Below are 17368 nucleotides of genomic sequence, written 5' to 3' on the forward strand. Positions count from 1 at the left end.
CTGAGGCTGGCGGCAGAGCTGACTTCTCACTGCTGGACTCCAGCACGGGAGGAGAATCATGGCTTGGGGACTGCCCTAGGCGCATGTGGGAGGCTCCTGGATGGCTGTGTTGCCATCTGGGCAGTGGTGACACAGTGTGTGTTATGTTTAAAATCCATTTAGCTGTATACTTCACATCTGTGTATTTTACAGTAGGTATGTTATCATTCTTTAGGTTTTCTTGTACTTTATATATTATTATTCGCTGAAGTTTTTTTCTTTTTTTTGAGACGGAGTCTCACTCTGTCACCCAGGCTAGAGTGCAGTGGCGCAATCTCGGCTCACCGCAGCCTCCACCCTCAGAGTTCAAGCGATTCTCCTGCCTCAGCCTCCTGAGTAGCTGGGATTACAGGCTCCTGCCACCGCATCTGGCTAATATTTTGTATGTTTAGTAGATGGGGTTTCACCATCTTGGCCAGGCTGGTCTTCAACTCCTGACCTCGTGATCCACCCGCCTCGGCCTCCCAAAGCGCTGGGATTACAGGCGTGAGCCACCACGTCCAGCCTCACTAAAGTTTTTTTAAGTCATAAGAATGCTAGAAAATATCAAGCAGAGTAAAGAAAATATAAAAACAGAAGTAATGTGAGTTAAGCTGTGACGATACAAAGGCATAAGAATGATACAATGGACTTTGGGGACTTGGGGGAAAGGGTGGGAGGGGGGTGAGGAATAAAAGACTACAAATTGGGTGCAGTGTACACTGCTTGGGTGATGGGTGCACCAAAATCTCAGAAATCACCACTAAAGAACTTATTCATATAACCAAATACCACCTGTTCTCCAAATACCTATGGAAATAAAAAATAAAAATAGAAAAAAATGAAAAAAAATTAAGAAAAGAGTATACTAGAAAAAGCAGACCTTTATAAGCAATATAACCAGTTAGAAAATACAATGGGTGGCCAGGCACGGTGGCTCACGCCTCTAATCCCAGCACTTTGGGAGGCCAAGGCGGGCAGATCATGAGGTCAGGAGATTGAGACCATCTTGGCTAATACAGTGAAACCCCATCTCTACTAAAAAATACAAAAAATTAGCCGGGCATGGTGGCGGGCGCCTGTAGTACCAGCTACTCGGGAGGCTGAGACAGGAGAATGGCGTCAACCCGGGAGGCAGAGCTTGCAGTGAGCCGAGATTGCGCCACTGCACTCCAGCCTGGGCGACAGAGCGAGACTGTTTCAAAAAAAAAAAAAAAAAAAAAACAAAGAAAGAAAATACAATGGATAAAAACACTCATTAATAACAAATTTTAAAAATATATAACCCCTAAGATCAAACCTACATGCAAGGTCTATATTTGCAAAACTAAAACTTTCACAAACATCCTAATTTTTCTGAAGGTAAAGAAAAACTTTACCGAAATGGAGACTCAAACTTTGACTTGAATAAGAATCAGAAGTAGATTAAAAAACAAACACCTAATAGAAAAATACACAAGACACAAAGCTGTTAACAAACGTAAGACAAGACGTTCTAGCTATCCCAGTAGTGCTCTGAGAAATGCAAAGAAAAACGTGCACTCCTGGGCTGGCAGAGATGCCGTGGCTGGCAGCACCCAGGTCCTCTACCCAGTCCGCAATCCCTACCTGGGCAGCTGTACTTCCAAGAGCCCATTAGGAGAGTACTTGGAAGCCTAACCCAGCCAGTGCATTTATCACACACCTGCTTAGATAAAGACGGAGTGCTGCAAGCAACCTAAATAAACATGTGAGCCATGTCTTAGTCCTTTCAGACTCCGCCACCAACCACAGCCTGCAGCCCTACGTGCAAGGGTTCTCTCTCATGGTCCTGGGTTCTCTCTCACAGTCCTGGAGCCCCACATGCAAGGGTTCCGTGTCACAGTCCTGGGTTCCTTCTTTCATGGTCCTGGAGCCCCACATGCAAGGATTTTCTCTCACAGTCCTGGCTCCTGGGTTCTCTCTTGCAGTCCTGGGTTCTCTATTGCGGTCCTGGAGCCCTACGTGGGAGGGTTCTGTCTCATGGTCCGGAGCCCTATGTGCAAGGATTCTCTCTCATGGTACTGGGTTCTCTCTCACAATCCTGCAGCCCTACATGCGAGGGCTCTCTCTCACGGTCCTGGAGCCCTCCGTGCAATGATTCTCTCTCACAGTCCTGGGTTCTCTCTCGTGATCCCGGAGCCCTATCCTACCTGCAAGGATTCTCTCTCACGGTCCTGGAGCCCTCCGTGCAATGATTCTCTCTCACAGTTCTGGGTTCTCTCGCAGTCCTGGAGCCCTGCGTGCAAGGGTTCTCCCTTGCGGTCCTGGAGCACTACCTGCAAGGATTCTCTCTCCCGGTCCTGGTTTCTCTATCGCGGTCCTGGAGCCCTATGTGCAAAGCTTCTCTCTCATGGTCCGGAGCCCTACATGCAAGGATTCTCTCTCATGATTCTGGGTTCTCTCTTGCAGTCCTGGAGCCCTAAACACAAGGATTCTCTCTCGCAGCCCTGAAGACCTAAGCAGAAGGGTTCTCTCTCACGGTCCTGGGTTCTCTCTCACGGTTCTGGAGCCCTACATACAAGGATTCTCTCTGGCGGTCCTGAAGCCCTAAGTACAAGGGTTCTCTTGTACTTCACAGTCCTGGGTTCTCTCTCGTGATCCTGGAGCCCTATCCTACCTGCAAGGGTTCTCTCTCACAGTCCTGGGTTCTCTCTCACGGTCCTGGAGCCCTAAGTGCAAGGATTCTCTCTCACAGTCCTGGAGGTAGAAGTGGGAGGTCAGGACAGAGCCAGCTTCCAGGCTGCACCTACCACCTCCTACTTGGGCCACATAAGGTGGGAAAAGGGCAGGCTCGCCCTGGAGACTGGCTTACAAGGACGGTGATCCAACGGGCAGGGGGGCTACACCCTCATGCCCTCAATCAATCCTAGTCACTCCCAAAGGCCCCAACACCGCCGAGGGTAAGGTTTTGAAGGATGAACACACAGCCAGGGCAGCGCATCAACAGGGTGGAGTAAGTGAGGGTGCATCGACGAGACCAGACTCCAGCAGCTGCGGAAAGGGGGCGAGGCTCCAATGCAAACAAACTTTCCAAATTTGAGACAACTTGAGAAATCTAAATGCTGCTTATGTGACAATAAGAGTGAATGACTATCTCTGAGAGACACATGTCAGAATATTTAATAACTACTTAATGATCACCCTGGCCAGGGAGGGAGTCACCCAGGTCCGTGACAGGGATGAGGCAGCAGCACAATCTCTCTCTTTTGTGTGTGTCTGAAATGTTCCACAAACTTTTTAGAATTATCTCTGCTTATATTTACTGATGTGAAAAAAAAACCTAGGACAAACTGTTGAGTAAAAAATAGCAGTGAACAAAACGTGAGCTCATTTACTTAAAATTCCATACTGTACATGTGTGTTTAAACACACACATCTAGGTTATCCCCAAAAACAATCACCAAAAAGCCTTAACAGCAGAGCCCCCATGACTGTCATTTCAGATGACTGCTTACTTTCGGATACCTTTCTGCACCACTAAGTTTTTGTTTTTTTTTTTTTTTTTTTTTTTTGAGACGGAGTCTCGCTCTATCGCCCAGGCTGGAGTGCAGTGGCCGGATCTCAGCTCACTGCAAGCTCCGCCTCCCGGGTTTACACCATTCTCCTGCCTCAGCCTCCCGAGTAGCTGGGACTACAGGCGCCCGCCACCTCGCCCGGCTAGTTTTTTGTATTTTTTAGTAGAGACGGGGTTTCACCGTGTTAGCCAGGATGGTCTCGATCTCCTGACCTCGTGATCCACCCGTCTCGGCCTCCCAAAGTGCTGGGATTACAGGCTTGAGCCACCGCGCCCGGCCCTAAGTTTTTAAATAAACTTTCCACTGTCATAACTAAACAAAACAATAAAGCAATTTCATCTTCTAAACTAAGGGAAAAACTGCACGCCTAACGAGGTTCATCCAGAGGTGCCAAGTTGCAGGCAAGGGTGGGGCCCAATGTCACCCTAAGAAAGAGTCAGAGGAAGTCGGCATCCCCGAGCGGGCAGAGGGACGGCGGCCAGAGCCACAGTGCAAGCCACGCAGGGGCACAGAACGCCTCCTCCCGGCCCCACGCAACTTAAATGAAGAGGAAAGGGGGTGCAGACTCAACCCAAGTGGGCAACACAAACCCCAGGTCCTCAGGGGACAGCCTGGAGCCACCAGGCAGGGAAGCTGAAGAGCAAGGAGGTAAGTTCACACACAATGCGAGTCACAGGAGGGGCAGGTTAGGGAGGTGGGGCTGTGCTTCAGGGGGCACCAGAACCTTCAGGAAACCAGTGGATTCTGAAGCCCCAGCAAGCAGAGGGTAGGGCCTGTCCACTCGCGAGTAGACACCTGGAAGGCAGGCACCCAGCATCCCTCTCCCAGCAGAGGCTGCTCTAATCTATATAATCTATAATCAGACTTTCAGCCACCACTCTAAAGCCTGCTTTTCCAGCAGAAAAACACCAAAAGATGCTCCAGTCTACAACAGGCACAAATGCAAAATTGCCTGGAAAACCCATACATTAGTTCCACAGCCGTTAAACAGGAGCTTGAACCCTGCCTCCGGCTGTCTTTGGGACAGGCTGCACTGGGTCGTGCAGTATGAACCTGGCAGGCGAGGTTTTCCAGGGCTGGGGTGGTGGGGAGTAGAGGCACCAGACAGGGACTTGGCCAGGGACCAGCAAGTGGCTCCCAGCACAGTTGGATTCCACACTCTTGACAACGACTCACCTGAAATGTCAGCGGCTCCGCTCTCTTCTCTTATGAAGTCACTGCTGTGTTCGAACACCTCATGCCCGCAGCCCTCCTGAAGGCGCAGCCTGCAGGAGAGGCCTGCTCCCTCGGAGACTCCATCTCTCCTGTATCTGGCCAACCGCCACCCCCTCAATCATTCTAAACAGTGCCCAGGGCAAGCCAGGGCCCGTCTGTGCAACACTGGGTCAGAGGCAGGGGCCGCAGAGTCCCCAGCGTGTCTGGCGGCTGGCTCCTGAGCTCAGAGCCTTCACACTGGGCACGCAGCAATGGCCGTCCCTCCAGCTCTGATCAGACCAGCCCCTCGTGGATGGGAGAAGGTCTGACCCCAAGCCCAGGCCTATGAGGTGCTCCTAATTTCATCAAAGCCTTATGTTCACTCTTTCGCATCCATCCAAGTTCAGCCAGGACGGGGACAGCAGCTGACACCCTCCTTTCTCCCTCACTGCCCTGTTAGGGAGGGTGGCTGGCCACCCACATGGGACAGGCGAGCACACAGAGGCCAGGAGTCCCCACCTGAGGTCGCAGGGCTGACAAGGTCCAGTGGTGCAGGCCTCTGGGACCCTGCCTCACACAGCTTCCTCCACAACACATCACACACGCCCGGTGGGAAAATGCTCCCCAGGGAAATGCAGCACACGCTGCCGGACAGCGCGACGGGGTCCAAGCCTGGGGCCTCAGGGAAGAGCCGCCCCGTAGCCCTCGCCCAAGTATACCGCCAGCCTGTGGGAGGTGGAGACCATCTCCGTTCATCTGTTTACTTATCACATCAGCTAACTTTAAAAATAACAATATATTCATCTCATTTCTCTTCTGGAAAAGTTTTTACATTAAACTGTTTTCTCTTTTAGAAAGAATTTACATTTCCATTTTAACAAAAACCAAGTCATCCAAGGACAGAGTGAGCCACCGGCGCTCTCAGAAACACTCCTCCAGGGTAGCCTGGGGTCAGCACGGAGCAGAAACCCTGGCCAGACAGGGGGTGTCCGGAGGGCCCAGGACACCCACCCTGACCATGGCACCAGGCAGGCACCAGAGCCGCAGCAGATTCAGGTGCGGGGTTTGATGCCCACCCACAAGGAGGCACCGTGAGGCAAGCTCAGGACAGGTTGGGGCGAGGGGATGCACGGCCTCCTCACCAGCAGCCTTTCCGTCTCAACACTGAGCAAAAATGGGGCTCCAGGGAACCAATGCCCGAAAACACGAAGCATGGCTTCCAGGATCCGCGTCCACCTGTGATAAATGCCACTGGAACCACAGCCTGGGACGGGATAGACACCGAGGACACGAACGGGCATCAACATCGCCCTCGATGCTGACCACCTTCACCCCCTTCCACCCCAGAACAGGATTTGGTCCGGCTACTCCAATGGGAACTGCTTTTCCATTTGTTAGAGAAAAAAGAGGTTAAGTCCAGGCAAGCGTCATCGTGGCTAGCCGAAAAGAGCTCCCAGACACAGCCTACAGACCAGGGTTTCCAGTTCTGTGGCTGCACACCCCGTGAGCTGCCGAATGTGTGACTCCTCCTCCCCAATTTGGCCGCGCTGGGCGAGGGGACACCTGGGGTCTCCCAAAGCCAGAGGAACCCCTCGTCCACAGCCAGCTCCCCTCGGGCCACCTGGATGACACAGAGGCAGACGTCCGTCCTCCATGCTGCATCATTCCAGGTAAGGCCTCCAAGCCTAAAAACGACTCCAGGAGTCAGAGGGTGCCCTAAGCAGGAATGGCTTCCAAGAGCCAATAACTAGGTGAGAGGTGTGACCTCAAACTCAGGCATGAAAACCAAGTCAGAGGCTGGACTCCCACCACAGTCACCTCTCTCTTCATCCTGCTTCCCTGCAAAATATAATTCGGATTCTATCAACAGTGGTGACATGAGATGTTTTCATTCAAACCCTGATTTTCCTTAAAGGCAAAAGAAATAGCAGAGTCTAAAATAAGTCCCATACAAATTACTCCGAGCCATTAATACTTTCAAGGAGAGGAAGTGAATGACTACACAGCAGCTAAAAAGCCTGACGGTACGTCTCAAAGACCAGCGTTTGTAGTCACAGACATGCACGCACACAGGCAATTTCACCTCCAGCAGTTCATCCTAAAACTCATCCTGGATTTGTGCAAATTTGGGAAGATTTAACTGGAAACCACTAGAATCCCCAACCACAGGGGAGTGGGTCATTACTGAGGCACATCCATGCAGCAGGAAGAGCTCTCCTAACTCCACTGCCTCTCCCACAAAATGCCAGGCCGACAAGACTCTCTCAGACGGATCTCCATGTGTCTCAGACTCAGCCTTGTTCATTCCAGACACCCCTCTATACCAGCGGCACTGTTACCAGCATCCCGGGAAAACTGCAACCAACCCAGGAGGCTGCACTCTGTGTCCTGAGATGTCTTTTACGTTCTCCACTCAATCCACAGAAAACAAAACCCGGTACGTCAGCGGGTGTGGCTCGACGGGGTGGCCCCACTCTCCAAGAAGAGGAGCTCAGTCCGGAGCCAAGAGATCTGGGGACCAGATGCGCATTTGTCTGAATGTAAAATGAAGTGTTTAGGTACAGCATCTTTTTAAAGTTATTTCCCAGGTTAATCCACGTTTTCAGTAACTGACCATCTACGACTCCCCAACGTACCAAATAAACGTACAGCTGCTAAAAACATGGTAGAAAAAAATAACTGACCAGAGAAAACACTGACAATATACTGAGGTGAAAAGATTAGAAACAGAAGGTACAGTATGTTCCCATCTTGGAAAAGCTGCCTTATCACACACGGCTAAATAGAAATCCAACAGGCATACGCTATAAAATCCTAACAGTTCAGCTCACATATGAACATAACTTCATTTTCTTCTTTTTGCTTTCCTAGAATTTTTTAAAATTTTCTGCAACTAAGATTACTCTTACAATCAGAAGAAATAATGCTCGAATTTTTTTTAGTAAGTCATATTCTTTTCTTGTGGAAAGTCTACTTAATGGATACTATTAAAAAGCAACTACGACAGAAAAGCCCACTGGTACAGCAATCGGCACACGCAGGTCACTCAGTAACACAAGGCTTCCATGTCCACTAGGAATGGGCGGCACCCACAGCCCAAGCCTGGGCACAGCTGAGGACCAGCGCACAGGACACCTGTCACCTGGGCACGGCTGAGGACCAGCGCACAGGACACCTGTCACCTGGGCACGGCTGAGGACCAGCGCACACCACATCAGTCACCTGGGCAGGGTGAGGACCCACACACACCACACCTGTCACCTGGGCAGGGCTGAGGACCAGCGCACAGGACACCTGCCACCTGGGTAGAGTGAGGACCCGCGCACACCACACCTGTCACCAGGGAAGGGCTGAGGACCAGCACACAACACACCTGTTACCTGGGCACGGCTAAGGACCCGTGTACACCACACCTGTCACCTGGGCATGGCTGAGGATCAGCACACAGCATACCTGTCACCTGGGCAGGACTCAGAACCCGCACACATCACACCTGTCACCTGGGCAGGGCTGAGGATTTGCACACAGGACACCTGTCACCTGGGCAGGGCTGAGGACCCGCGCACATCACACCTGTCACCTGGGCAGGGCTGAGGATTCGCACACAGGACACCTGTCACCTGGGCAGGGCTGAGAATCAGCACACAGCACACCTGTCACCTGGGCATTGCTGAGGACCCGCACACACCACACCTGTCACCTGGGCATTGCTGAGGACCCGCACACACCACACCTGTCACCTGGGCAGGGCTGAGGATTCGCACACAGGACACCTGTCACCTGGACAGGGCTGAGGATCCACGCACAGCACACCTGTCACCTGGGCAGGGCTGAGGATCAGCACACCTGTCACCTGGGCATTGCTGAGGACCCGCACACGGCACACCTGTCACCTGGGCAGGGCTGAGGATCCGCGCACAGCACACCTGTCACCTGACTTGCACACACACCTGTCACCTGGGCATTGCTGAGGACCCGCACACACCACACCTGTCACCTGGGCATTGCTGAGGACCCGCACACACCACACCTGTCACCTGGACACGGCTGAGGATCCACGCACAGCACACCTGTCACCTGGGCAGGCTGAGGATCAGCACACAGCACATCTTGTCACCTGACTTGCACACACACCTGTCACCTGGCCATGGCTGAGGACCAGCGCACAGCACACCTGTCACCTGGGAAGGGCTGAGGACCAGCACACACCACACCTGTCACCTGGACAGGGCTGAGGATCCACGCACAGCACATCTTGTCACCTGACTTGCACACACACCTGTCACCTGGCCATGGCTGAGGACCAGCGCACAGCACACCTGTCACCTGGGAAGGGCTGAGGACCAGCACACACCACACCTGTCACCTGGGCAGGAGGGGAGGGCTAGGGACGCGTTGGCAATGCTGGATTCTGGGCTGACCCATTCGGGTTTCTGACCCTTTCCTGCTTCCCCATCCGCTGGAGCAGATCACACTGTCTCTTTTCCTCAGAGCCCAGTGACGCGATGCTATTGAATGGCACACCAGGGTGCACAGGGCAAGCATCTGCGTTAAAAGATACTGTATCTCAAAGCCACAGGGGACACACAAGGGTTTCATTCATCAGACCAGAATCTCTTAGAAACTGGACCACGGAAAAACAGGATTTATGGCTGGGCGTGGTGGCTCACACCTGTAATTCCAGCACTCTGGGAGGCCGAGGCAGGTGGGTCACCCAAGGTCGGGAGTTCGAGACCAGCCTGACCAACACGGAGAAACCCCATGTCTACTAAAAATAAAAAAACCTAGCAGGGTATGGTGGTGCATGCCTATAATCCCAGCTACTTGGGAGGCTAGGAGGTAGGAGAATTGCTTGAACCCAGGAGGCAGAGGTTGCAGTGAGCCAAGATCGCGCCATTGCACTCCAGCCTGGGCAATAAGAGTGAAACTCCATCTCAAAACAAAAAACAGGATTCACACAAAAGACTGACAGGAAGAGGGAGATACAACTCTTCATCCTTGAGTCTCAAAATGACCTGTAGCACATGTGAACAGAGCCCATGACCTGTGCGACAACTTAAAAGCCATAGTCCGCGTCCACACAGGAGCCCGGAAGCAGAGTTGAGATGCTGTGGGAATCTCAGCCAGCCGGGAAAAAGGTGCAAAGGGTGGACGCTTTTCCAGGCCTGCACCACGCACAAAGATACAGACAGCAGTGCATGGCCAGTACCCGAACAACCAGAATCATCTGAGTAAGAAGACACCTGGGGGATGAGGGGTCATCTAATTCAGCCTCTAATTCAGCCAATGCTGACACCCGCCCTTCCCCCTGCAGATCCATCCCCACGTGTGGTCTAAGCCACCCACTGCTGCTAGGCCTCCTCTCTGAGCAAAACTTGACAAATCTAGTTCTTTACGACAAACAGCAGAAAGCCATAGTGTAAGTCAAGCTAAATATCAACTGCAAATCTGGATTTTCTAATTGTTCTACAACAAAATATTTTTAATGTAAATACCAAGAGTGAAAAGTTTTTAACATCCCCTGAAGAGCACCTAACAGTTCTACTGCAAATCAAGCAGTGCACCAAAGGTGAGGTTTCTAATTCTTACACAAAGAACTCCAGAGATTTTTTCCAAATACCAAAAGTAAAGAGCTAACAAAGAGCTGATTAAAATATCCTTTTTATCTTTTGAATTTCATACCAGATGTTCCTATAATACCTCTTTCAAAGCATGTTTTAGGGGCAAACTTTTTTTTTTTTTTTTTTTGAGATGAAGTCTTGCTCTTGTCGCCCAGGCTGCAGTGCAATAGTGGTGTCATCTCGGCTCACTGCAACCTCCGCCTCCCGGGTTCAAGCGATTCTCCTTCTCAGCCTCCCGAGTAGCTGGGACTACAGGCGCCTGCCACCATGCCTGGCTAATTTTTGTATGTTTAGTAGAGACAGGGTTTTGCCACGTTGGCCAGACTGGTCTCGAACTCCTGACCTCAGGTGATCTACCCACCTCCTGGATTACAGGCGTGAGCCACCACAACTGGCAGGGGCAAAACTTGTAATTAACCTATAATTTTCTAATTTTTACTATCTCTTCAGAATTAATCTAACCTCATCCTATGTAGGAAAAAAAATCCTGAAATATGAAAAGACTGTTGTAAAAACAAGCACGTCATCATAGATTTCTTCAACACTTAAACCTGAGGGGGCTAAACTGACAACCTTCTTAACCTCTAAGTTCTCTCTTTCTGAGGACAAAACAAGGCCTGAGCTGCTGAATCCTGTTCCCAGAACTCACTTCTTCAAACACTGAAGGAAACAGCAGTTTGTTGCTGCATCAGGTCCACCTCTTCAGGCCTGAACTTCATCGTCCAAGTCTGTAAAAGGACACCTGGTAGTAGACCCTTCGAGGAGCTCATTGGTCCCCTCTTGGCATTAGCAGGGCCTCATGGCAGCATCACTCAAAAGCCTCCATGGTGGGACGCACACAGTTCTCTTCGGTCCCCGGCTCTCAATTTCAGGATTTCTCCATAAACTCACAGGACACAAACAGGCACCACAGAACGGCTTTCACAACCAAGGCAAGTGAATGCTGGGCAGTCATGTCCACAGCCACTTCCTCTGCACAGGCAGCTGACCAGGTCCGAGTCCCCGCCCAGCCCAAGAGCAAGTTCAGATTCCCTGCATCTTTACCAACAGCAGGAGGAGCTTGGAGAGACAAACAGGACCCCAGAAACAGCCCCACACTGGCTACACCCCAATGTCTTACAGCAAAGGCATCCCTGTAATGTCTGATGAATTCATCAGCTCCCCGCCTTCCCACTTACAAACCTTCATGACACTGGACAATTGTGGGTGAGGGCAGGATCTTCCAAGGTCGGGAGGGGAGAGGCACAGCTCTGCCTGATCCCACCAAGGGTCATGTTGCCTGGGCAGACAGAAAACTTGGCTGCAGGCCAAGATGCCAGTGCCAGGCCATACTCCCTCACCCAAGGGCCCTGCCAGCCCAGCTCTAGAACTTGAGTCCCTGCAGCTGGAGTGACTCGTGACAAGGGCCTATCCGACTCTACAGGAGGCGCCAAAGTGCCTTCCAAGACTAAATCTGAGGATGGTTCTGAGCACCACCATTACCTGCCATGGGACCCCACAGATCCGCGGGTCACAGCCACCCTGCTCAGGAACCGGAGGACAGCCTCTCTGGGCCCTGAGGGGGAGGGCCTGAGACGTTTCAAGGGCAGTTCAGAAACTCAGAGTCTGTATGGACCTCCCCGAGTGTCTCCAAACTTAAGACAGGACTGCACCTGAGGCTATCAACAGACTGGGTGGGCCAGGCATGGAAACAGACAAGTCCCCATAGCAAGGAAATCCTCCCCAAATTGCCAAGGGCAGCCCATAATCTTGATAATAAATTTCTGTAAGTGGCCCATGCTATGCCAGCACTCCTGCCGGGCAAGACCAGGCCTCAGGTTCCCGGCGCCAGCCAGGTGGCCATCTGACAGCTGACTCCTGTTCTCCACATTCTCCCACTCAACAGAGTATAAAGATAAATATTCCATTAGAATTTAGCATTTTAATTCACATAAATAAAATAAAATAAAAAACAAGTCCCTGAGCAAGACAGCAGAAACCTAATCTCTCGCACCATTTCTCCAGCTGGGCCCACTCAAGGAACATCAAAGGCAGCCACCTTCTAGGCTGTTTCCTCCTCCTGTGACCCTGTATCACCCACTCCAGCACCGCCACTCACTCTCCACCCACAATACCATCACCACACTCACCCTCTACCAGCTCCACCATCACCACTCACTCTCCGCTCACAACACTACCAACACTCACTCTCCACCCACAATACCATCACCACACTCACCCTCTACCAGCTCCACCATCACCACTCACTCTCCGCTCACAACACTACCAACACTCACTCTCCACCCACAACACCATAATCACACTCACTCTCTACCAACTCCACGACCACTCACTCTCCATCCAATCTACCATCACCACTCACTCTCCACTCACACCATCAGCACTCACTTTCCACCAACTCCATCACCACTCATTCTCCATCCAATCTACCATCACCACTCACCCTCCACTCACAACACTACCAACACTCACTCTCCATCCACTCCACCATCATCACCACTCACTCTTCCCCAATCTACCACCATCACCACCCACTATCCACCTACAACACCATCACCACTCACTCTCCACTCACAACACTACCAACACTCACTCTCTACCCATACCACCATAATCACACTCACTCTACCAACTCCACCATCACCACTCACTCTCCATCCAATCTACCATCACCACTCACTCTCCACTCACAACACTATAATCACACTCACTCTCTACCCACTCCACCATCACCACTCACTCTCCACCTACACCATCACGACTCACTCTCCCCCAGTCTACCACACTCACTCTCCGTCCAATCTACCATCACCACTCTCTCCACCTACAACACCATCACCACTCACTTACTCTCCACCCACTCCAGCACCACCACACTCACTCTCCATCAAGTCCACCACCACTCACTCTGCACCTACTGCACCATCACTGATCACTCTCCTCACCACTCCTCAGTCATTTCCTACCCACTCTGCAAACTTCTCAGAGTACCTCTCTCCTCCCTTGTGTGTAGCTCCTTGCCATACAGACCTTCACATCCACTGCCTGTCAACTGCTGTTCAAAGATGACACCCCCAGAGGACTGACTTCATCCTCTTCTTTTTGTCCCTAACTCACATGGAGCCATTTGTGGCCTCTTCCCACCTGCTTGTCTCCCTGTGCCCTACTTGAGGTTGGAAGCTCCTGAGTTGTTTTTCTCTTGTGTTCTCTCCAGAACGTTCCAGTCTCAGGTCTTGGGTGTCCTTGTTTCTTCTCCTCCATGGTGACTACCAGGGACCAGTTCCAACTCCCTGCATCCTGTGGCCCCTCATGGCCCTCTACAGAGGCCCCAGGGCTCTGAGAAGCTGGAGTGGCACAGCTTTCCCCTAGCATAAGGGCTTTTGGCATATACCTGTGGTTTTACTACAGTACCGGTGCTTTAAAAACCTAACTGGTGGGCTGGACACAGTGGCTCATGCCTGTAATCCCAGCACTTTGGGAGGCTGAGGTGGGTGGATCACCTGCGGTCAGGAGTTCAAGACCAGCCTGGCCAACATGGTGAAACCCACTGTCTATCAACAAAAAATTTTTTAGCTAAGTGTGGTAGTGCGCCTGTAATCCCAGCTATTTGGGAGGCTGAGGAGGAGAATCGCTTGAACCTGGGAGGCTGAAGTCACAGTGAGCCGAGGTCATGCCATTGCACTCTAGCCTGGGCAACAAGAGCAAAACTCTGTCTCAAAAAAAAAAAAAAAAAACCCTAAATGGTGATCTATGTTCCCTTCTGCAAAAGCTGCCAACATCATCTTTTCAAAACTCAAATGTCACACCTCTGCTTAAAAGAGTTAGCTAGGCTGGGAACAGTGGCTCACGCCTGTAAGGTGGGTGGATTGCTGAGGTCAGGAGTTCGAAACCAGCCTGACCAACATGGTGAAACGCCATCTCTGGTAATAACACAAAAAAATTTGCCAGGCATGGTGGCACATGCCTGTAATCCTAGCTTCCTGGGAGGCTGAGGCGAGAGGATTGCTTAAACCCAGGAGGCAGAGGCTGCAGTGGGCCAAGATTGTGCCACTGTACTCCAGCTTGGGAGACAGAGCAAGACTCTGTCTCAAAAGAAAAAGAGCTAGAAAAAACATCAAATTCCTCGACTTCTCCACAATCTCCCTTTCCAGCCAGACCCAGCACTCCTGACCACTCCCCGACTTTGAGCAGGGAAGGCCTCACCAGCTGTAGAATCCTATTCTCCTCCCAGCACCAGCCCCCAACTCAGATCACAACCCCTGAGCGCAAGTTAATCCCCCAGTCCCTGTGCCTATGCAGCCCCTGACAAATGCTGCGTCTCAGATGCAGAAACTGGATGGAGCATTCGGAGTCCCGCAGAGCCAGATCACCTTTCTGTATGCCCCCCACCCCCAGCCTCACACTATATGCTGCTCATATACAGTGCCAATGAAATCAAGGGGGAATGAATGAGGGCCCCGGTGACACCACCCATTATGTATCAAAGCGTGTTTGAGAACCATTTGAGGAAACCACACAGGAAACCACACAACACCAGAAGCGTGCTCTAACCGAGGCCCTGGGCCCAGCTCCTCACGGTGAGGAGACGTAATGAACATGGCTGCGCGTTGAGCACGTGGCCACATCTGGCATTCTGAGTGCATGCACGCATGAGGTCAGGGCATGGTACAGACAAGCACAGTGGATAGCATAAAAGTAGCCTCGCAGCACACCCAGATATGACTTCAAAAACCCACATTGGGTCCACCTGTGTGCTCATACGCCCTCTCTAAAGCACATCCCAGTGCTTGAAGCCAGGGACACCGTGTGACGTAGGTGGTCACAGGTCAGGGAGGGCAGACGCCCCACAAGGCCTCACAGGGACCACTGAAACCTCGGCACCGATGGAGAGGGCTCCACACTCTGGATGCATTTTTGCTACAGCTGTTTCAACAACCCCTTTCACTCACGGTTACAGAGCAATGCCTGGTTGGAAACACTAAGGAATCCAGCTGGTGTTTCAGTGACCAGCATTACCAAGCATGGTAAAGAACCGCACACCAATAAAATAGAGTACATTTCTGGCCTTAAAAGCCTCGTTCCCCACACAAGTTTAAAAAACTATTCAAAATATTCTATAGTTTCTTGACAAATACAAAGCAGGCTAAGTAGCATTTTTCACCAGATTTCATAAATCACCAAATCTCATCCTTCTGAGAAAAAAAAGTGGCCAAAACAATTGCTTAGCTCTTGGTCCACCCAAGTGGAATTAACTTCCTCTGTAGGAAGACAGGTGCCAGCAGGTGGCTACAGCCTGAGACCTGAGCCTGGCCCCGTCCAGGATCTCACGTGGAAGCCCCCCAAGAAATGGAGGATTCGCTGCGGTGCTGCAACACCCTCCACCTCAATTTAATAAGGAGTTTATTCAAAATTATCAATTAACACAGTCGGTAAAGATAAGGAGAAAGTCAGAAGGCACCACCCCATCACCACCCGACTGCACAGTGTGGTATCCAAGGCCACAACTTGGGGGTGGTGAGCGCAGTTTCAGAGATCAGATCCTTCCATCTTTCACCCTCATTCCGCTTCAGACGCTTTAAAAGTCTGAAAATAAACACTACTGTCGCTTATGTGTTGTCACTCTGAAATAAAGGCAGAAAACTACAAAGAATTTAGTGCGAGGCAAACCTTCGTGTGCAGCATGAAGCGAACATACTTACATCTTTTGCCATGTTACCAGATCCGGGAAATAAATGCTACAAATGTTCACCTTCCCAGAGAAGAAAAATGATTTTTCTGGTGAAAAAAAGGAAGGAAAAACAAGAAATAAGTAAGAATGAAATAAGAAGTTGAAAAAATAACATATCTCAAAGGAAACGTGGACCTTCCTTCCCAAAGGCACCCTCCATCCTGAGAGCGGAGCTGGCCAAATCGACTCCCACACTCGGGATTTTAAGTCGCCTCGTCAGATGGAAATGCCCCCTGCGCAAAAGTGGCCCGCGGGCCCGCAGGGTCACCACCACGACCCCCAGGTCCCCGACGGCCCGCCCAGCGGCCGAGGGTGGGGCTGAGCCCCGGCAGCCAGGGCGCAGCGCCTCCCTCCCGCCGCTGCAGGGGGGGCCCCACCACCCACCTGGGCGCAGCCCCAGGGTCCCGGCGCAACGTGCAGGCTCGCGGCGTCCACCCCAGACCCCGGCGGCGCCCGCCCGGCTGACCGGTAACTCTGACAGGTGGGCTTCCGGGGTCCGCGCCGCGCGCCTGTCACTAGGCCTCGGGCCGCCTCCGCACGAGGCGCCTCCCGCGCGCGCCGGAACCGGGTCCCCGCGGGCCGCCGTGGGGCGGCCTCCCCTCCCCCGCCCTGCGCGCTCCGTCCGACCCTGGCCCCGGCCCCACCTCCGGCGCGGGGCGCGGGCGCTGCCGTCGGCCGGGAGGGCCAGGCCCGGGACCCCCGCCCCGCGGTCACCTGGGGACGAGTCCCCACCAGCGCCGAGCGCGCGGGGTCCCCGAGGCACAGGAGCGCGCGGGGCGCGGGAGGGCGCGGGAGACCGCGGGTCGGGGCCGCGCGGCGCCTACACGCGGCCGGGGCACGGGATGGGGTGGCCGGGGGTCCCGCCCGCACCCCCGGCCCCCGCCCGCGGCATCCCCTGCCCGCCCGCACCTGGCTGCCCGGTCCGGCCGCGCGGGCGGGGACGCGGAAAGGGCGCGGTGCGGGGCGCTGGGTGGCGCAGGGAGGCGCGGGCGGGGGCCGGGCCGGGCGGTCCCGGCCGTGGCGGGGTCCCTGCCCTGGGCCGAGCGGCGCCGGGACGCGGGGCTCACCCTGGCCGAGCGTCGGGCCGGCGTGACGTGCGCGCGGCGCGGTGACGTGGGCGGCGGCGGGCCCGCTCCGCGCAGCGCGCCTGCGCGCCTTTTCGCGCCTTCGGCGCCCTCCTCCTCCTCCTCTGCTGCTCCTCGGTCTCCCGCTCCTCCCGCCAGTGCTGCGCGCCCTGGGAGGGCGGGGAGGGGCTGTGCGCGCGTGCGCGT

General features: G+C 53.1%; 1 protein-coding gene across 6 annotated transcripts in view; it reads right to left on the bottom strand.

Annotated features, from left to right (window-relative positions):
- TFDP1 (transcription factor Dp-1) overlaps positions 1-17217 on the bottom strand; it is a 58452-nt gene extending 41235 nt beyond the window's left edge. For 3 of the 6 annotated variants that reach the window (XM_033177134.1, XM_033177130.1, XM_033177128.1), the window contains exons 1-2: positions 17007-17217; positions 16069-16144 (exon numbers count right to left, since the gene is read on the bottom strand). In XM_033177134.1, the coding sequence (XP_033033025.1) occupies positions 16069-16080 (12 nt within the window). In that variant the 5' untranslated portion in view covers positions 16081-16144; positions 17007-17217. Of the gene's footprint in view, positions 1-16068; positions 16145-16481; positions 16641-17006 lie in introns of those variants that run through there. The other 3 variants (XM_033177132.1, XM_033177133.1, XM_033177131.1) reach the window with 3 other exon arrangements.
- Positions 17218-17368: the final 151 nt, after the last annotated feature.

Source organism: Trachypithecus francoisi, unplaced genomic scaffold (assembly GCF_009764315.1).
Source record: "Trachypithecus francoisi isolate TF-2019V2 unplaced genomic scaffold, Tfra_2.0 Lachesis_group18, whole genome shotgun sequence".
Taxonomy (NCBI): Eukaryota; Metazoa; Chordata; class Mammalia; order Primates; family Cercopithecidae; genus Trachypithecus; species Trachypithecus francoisi.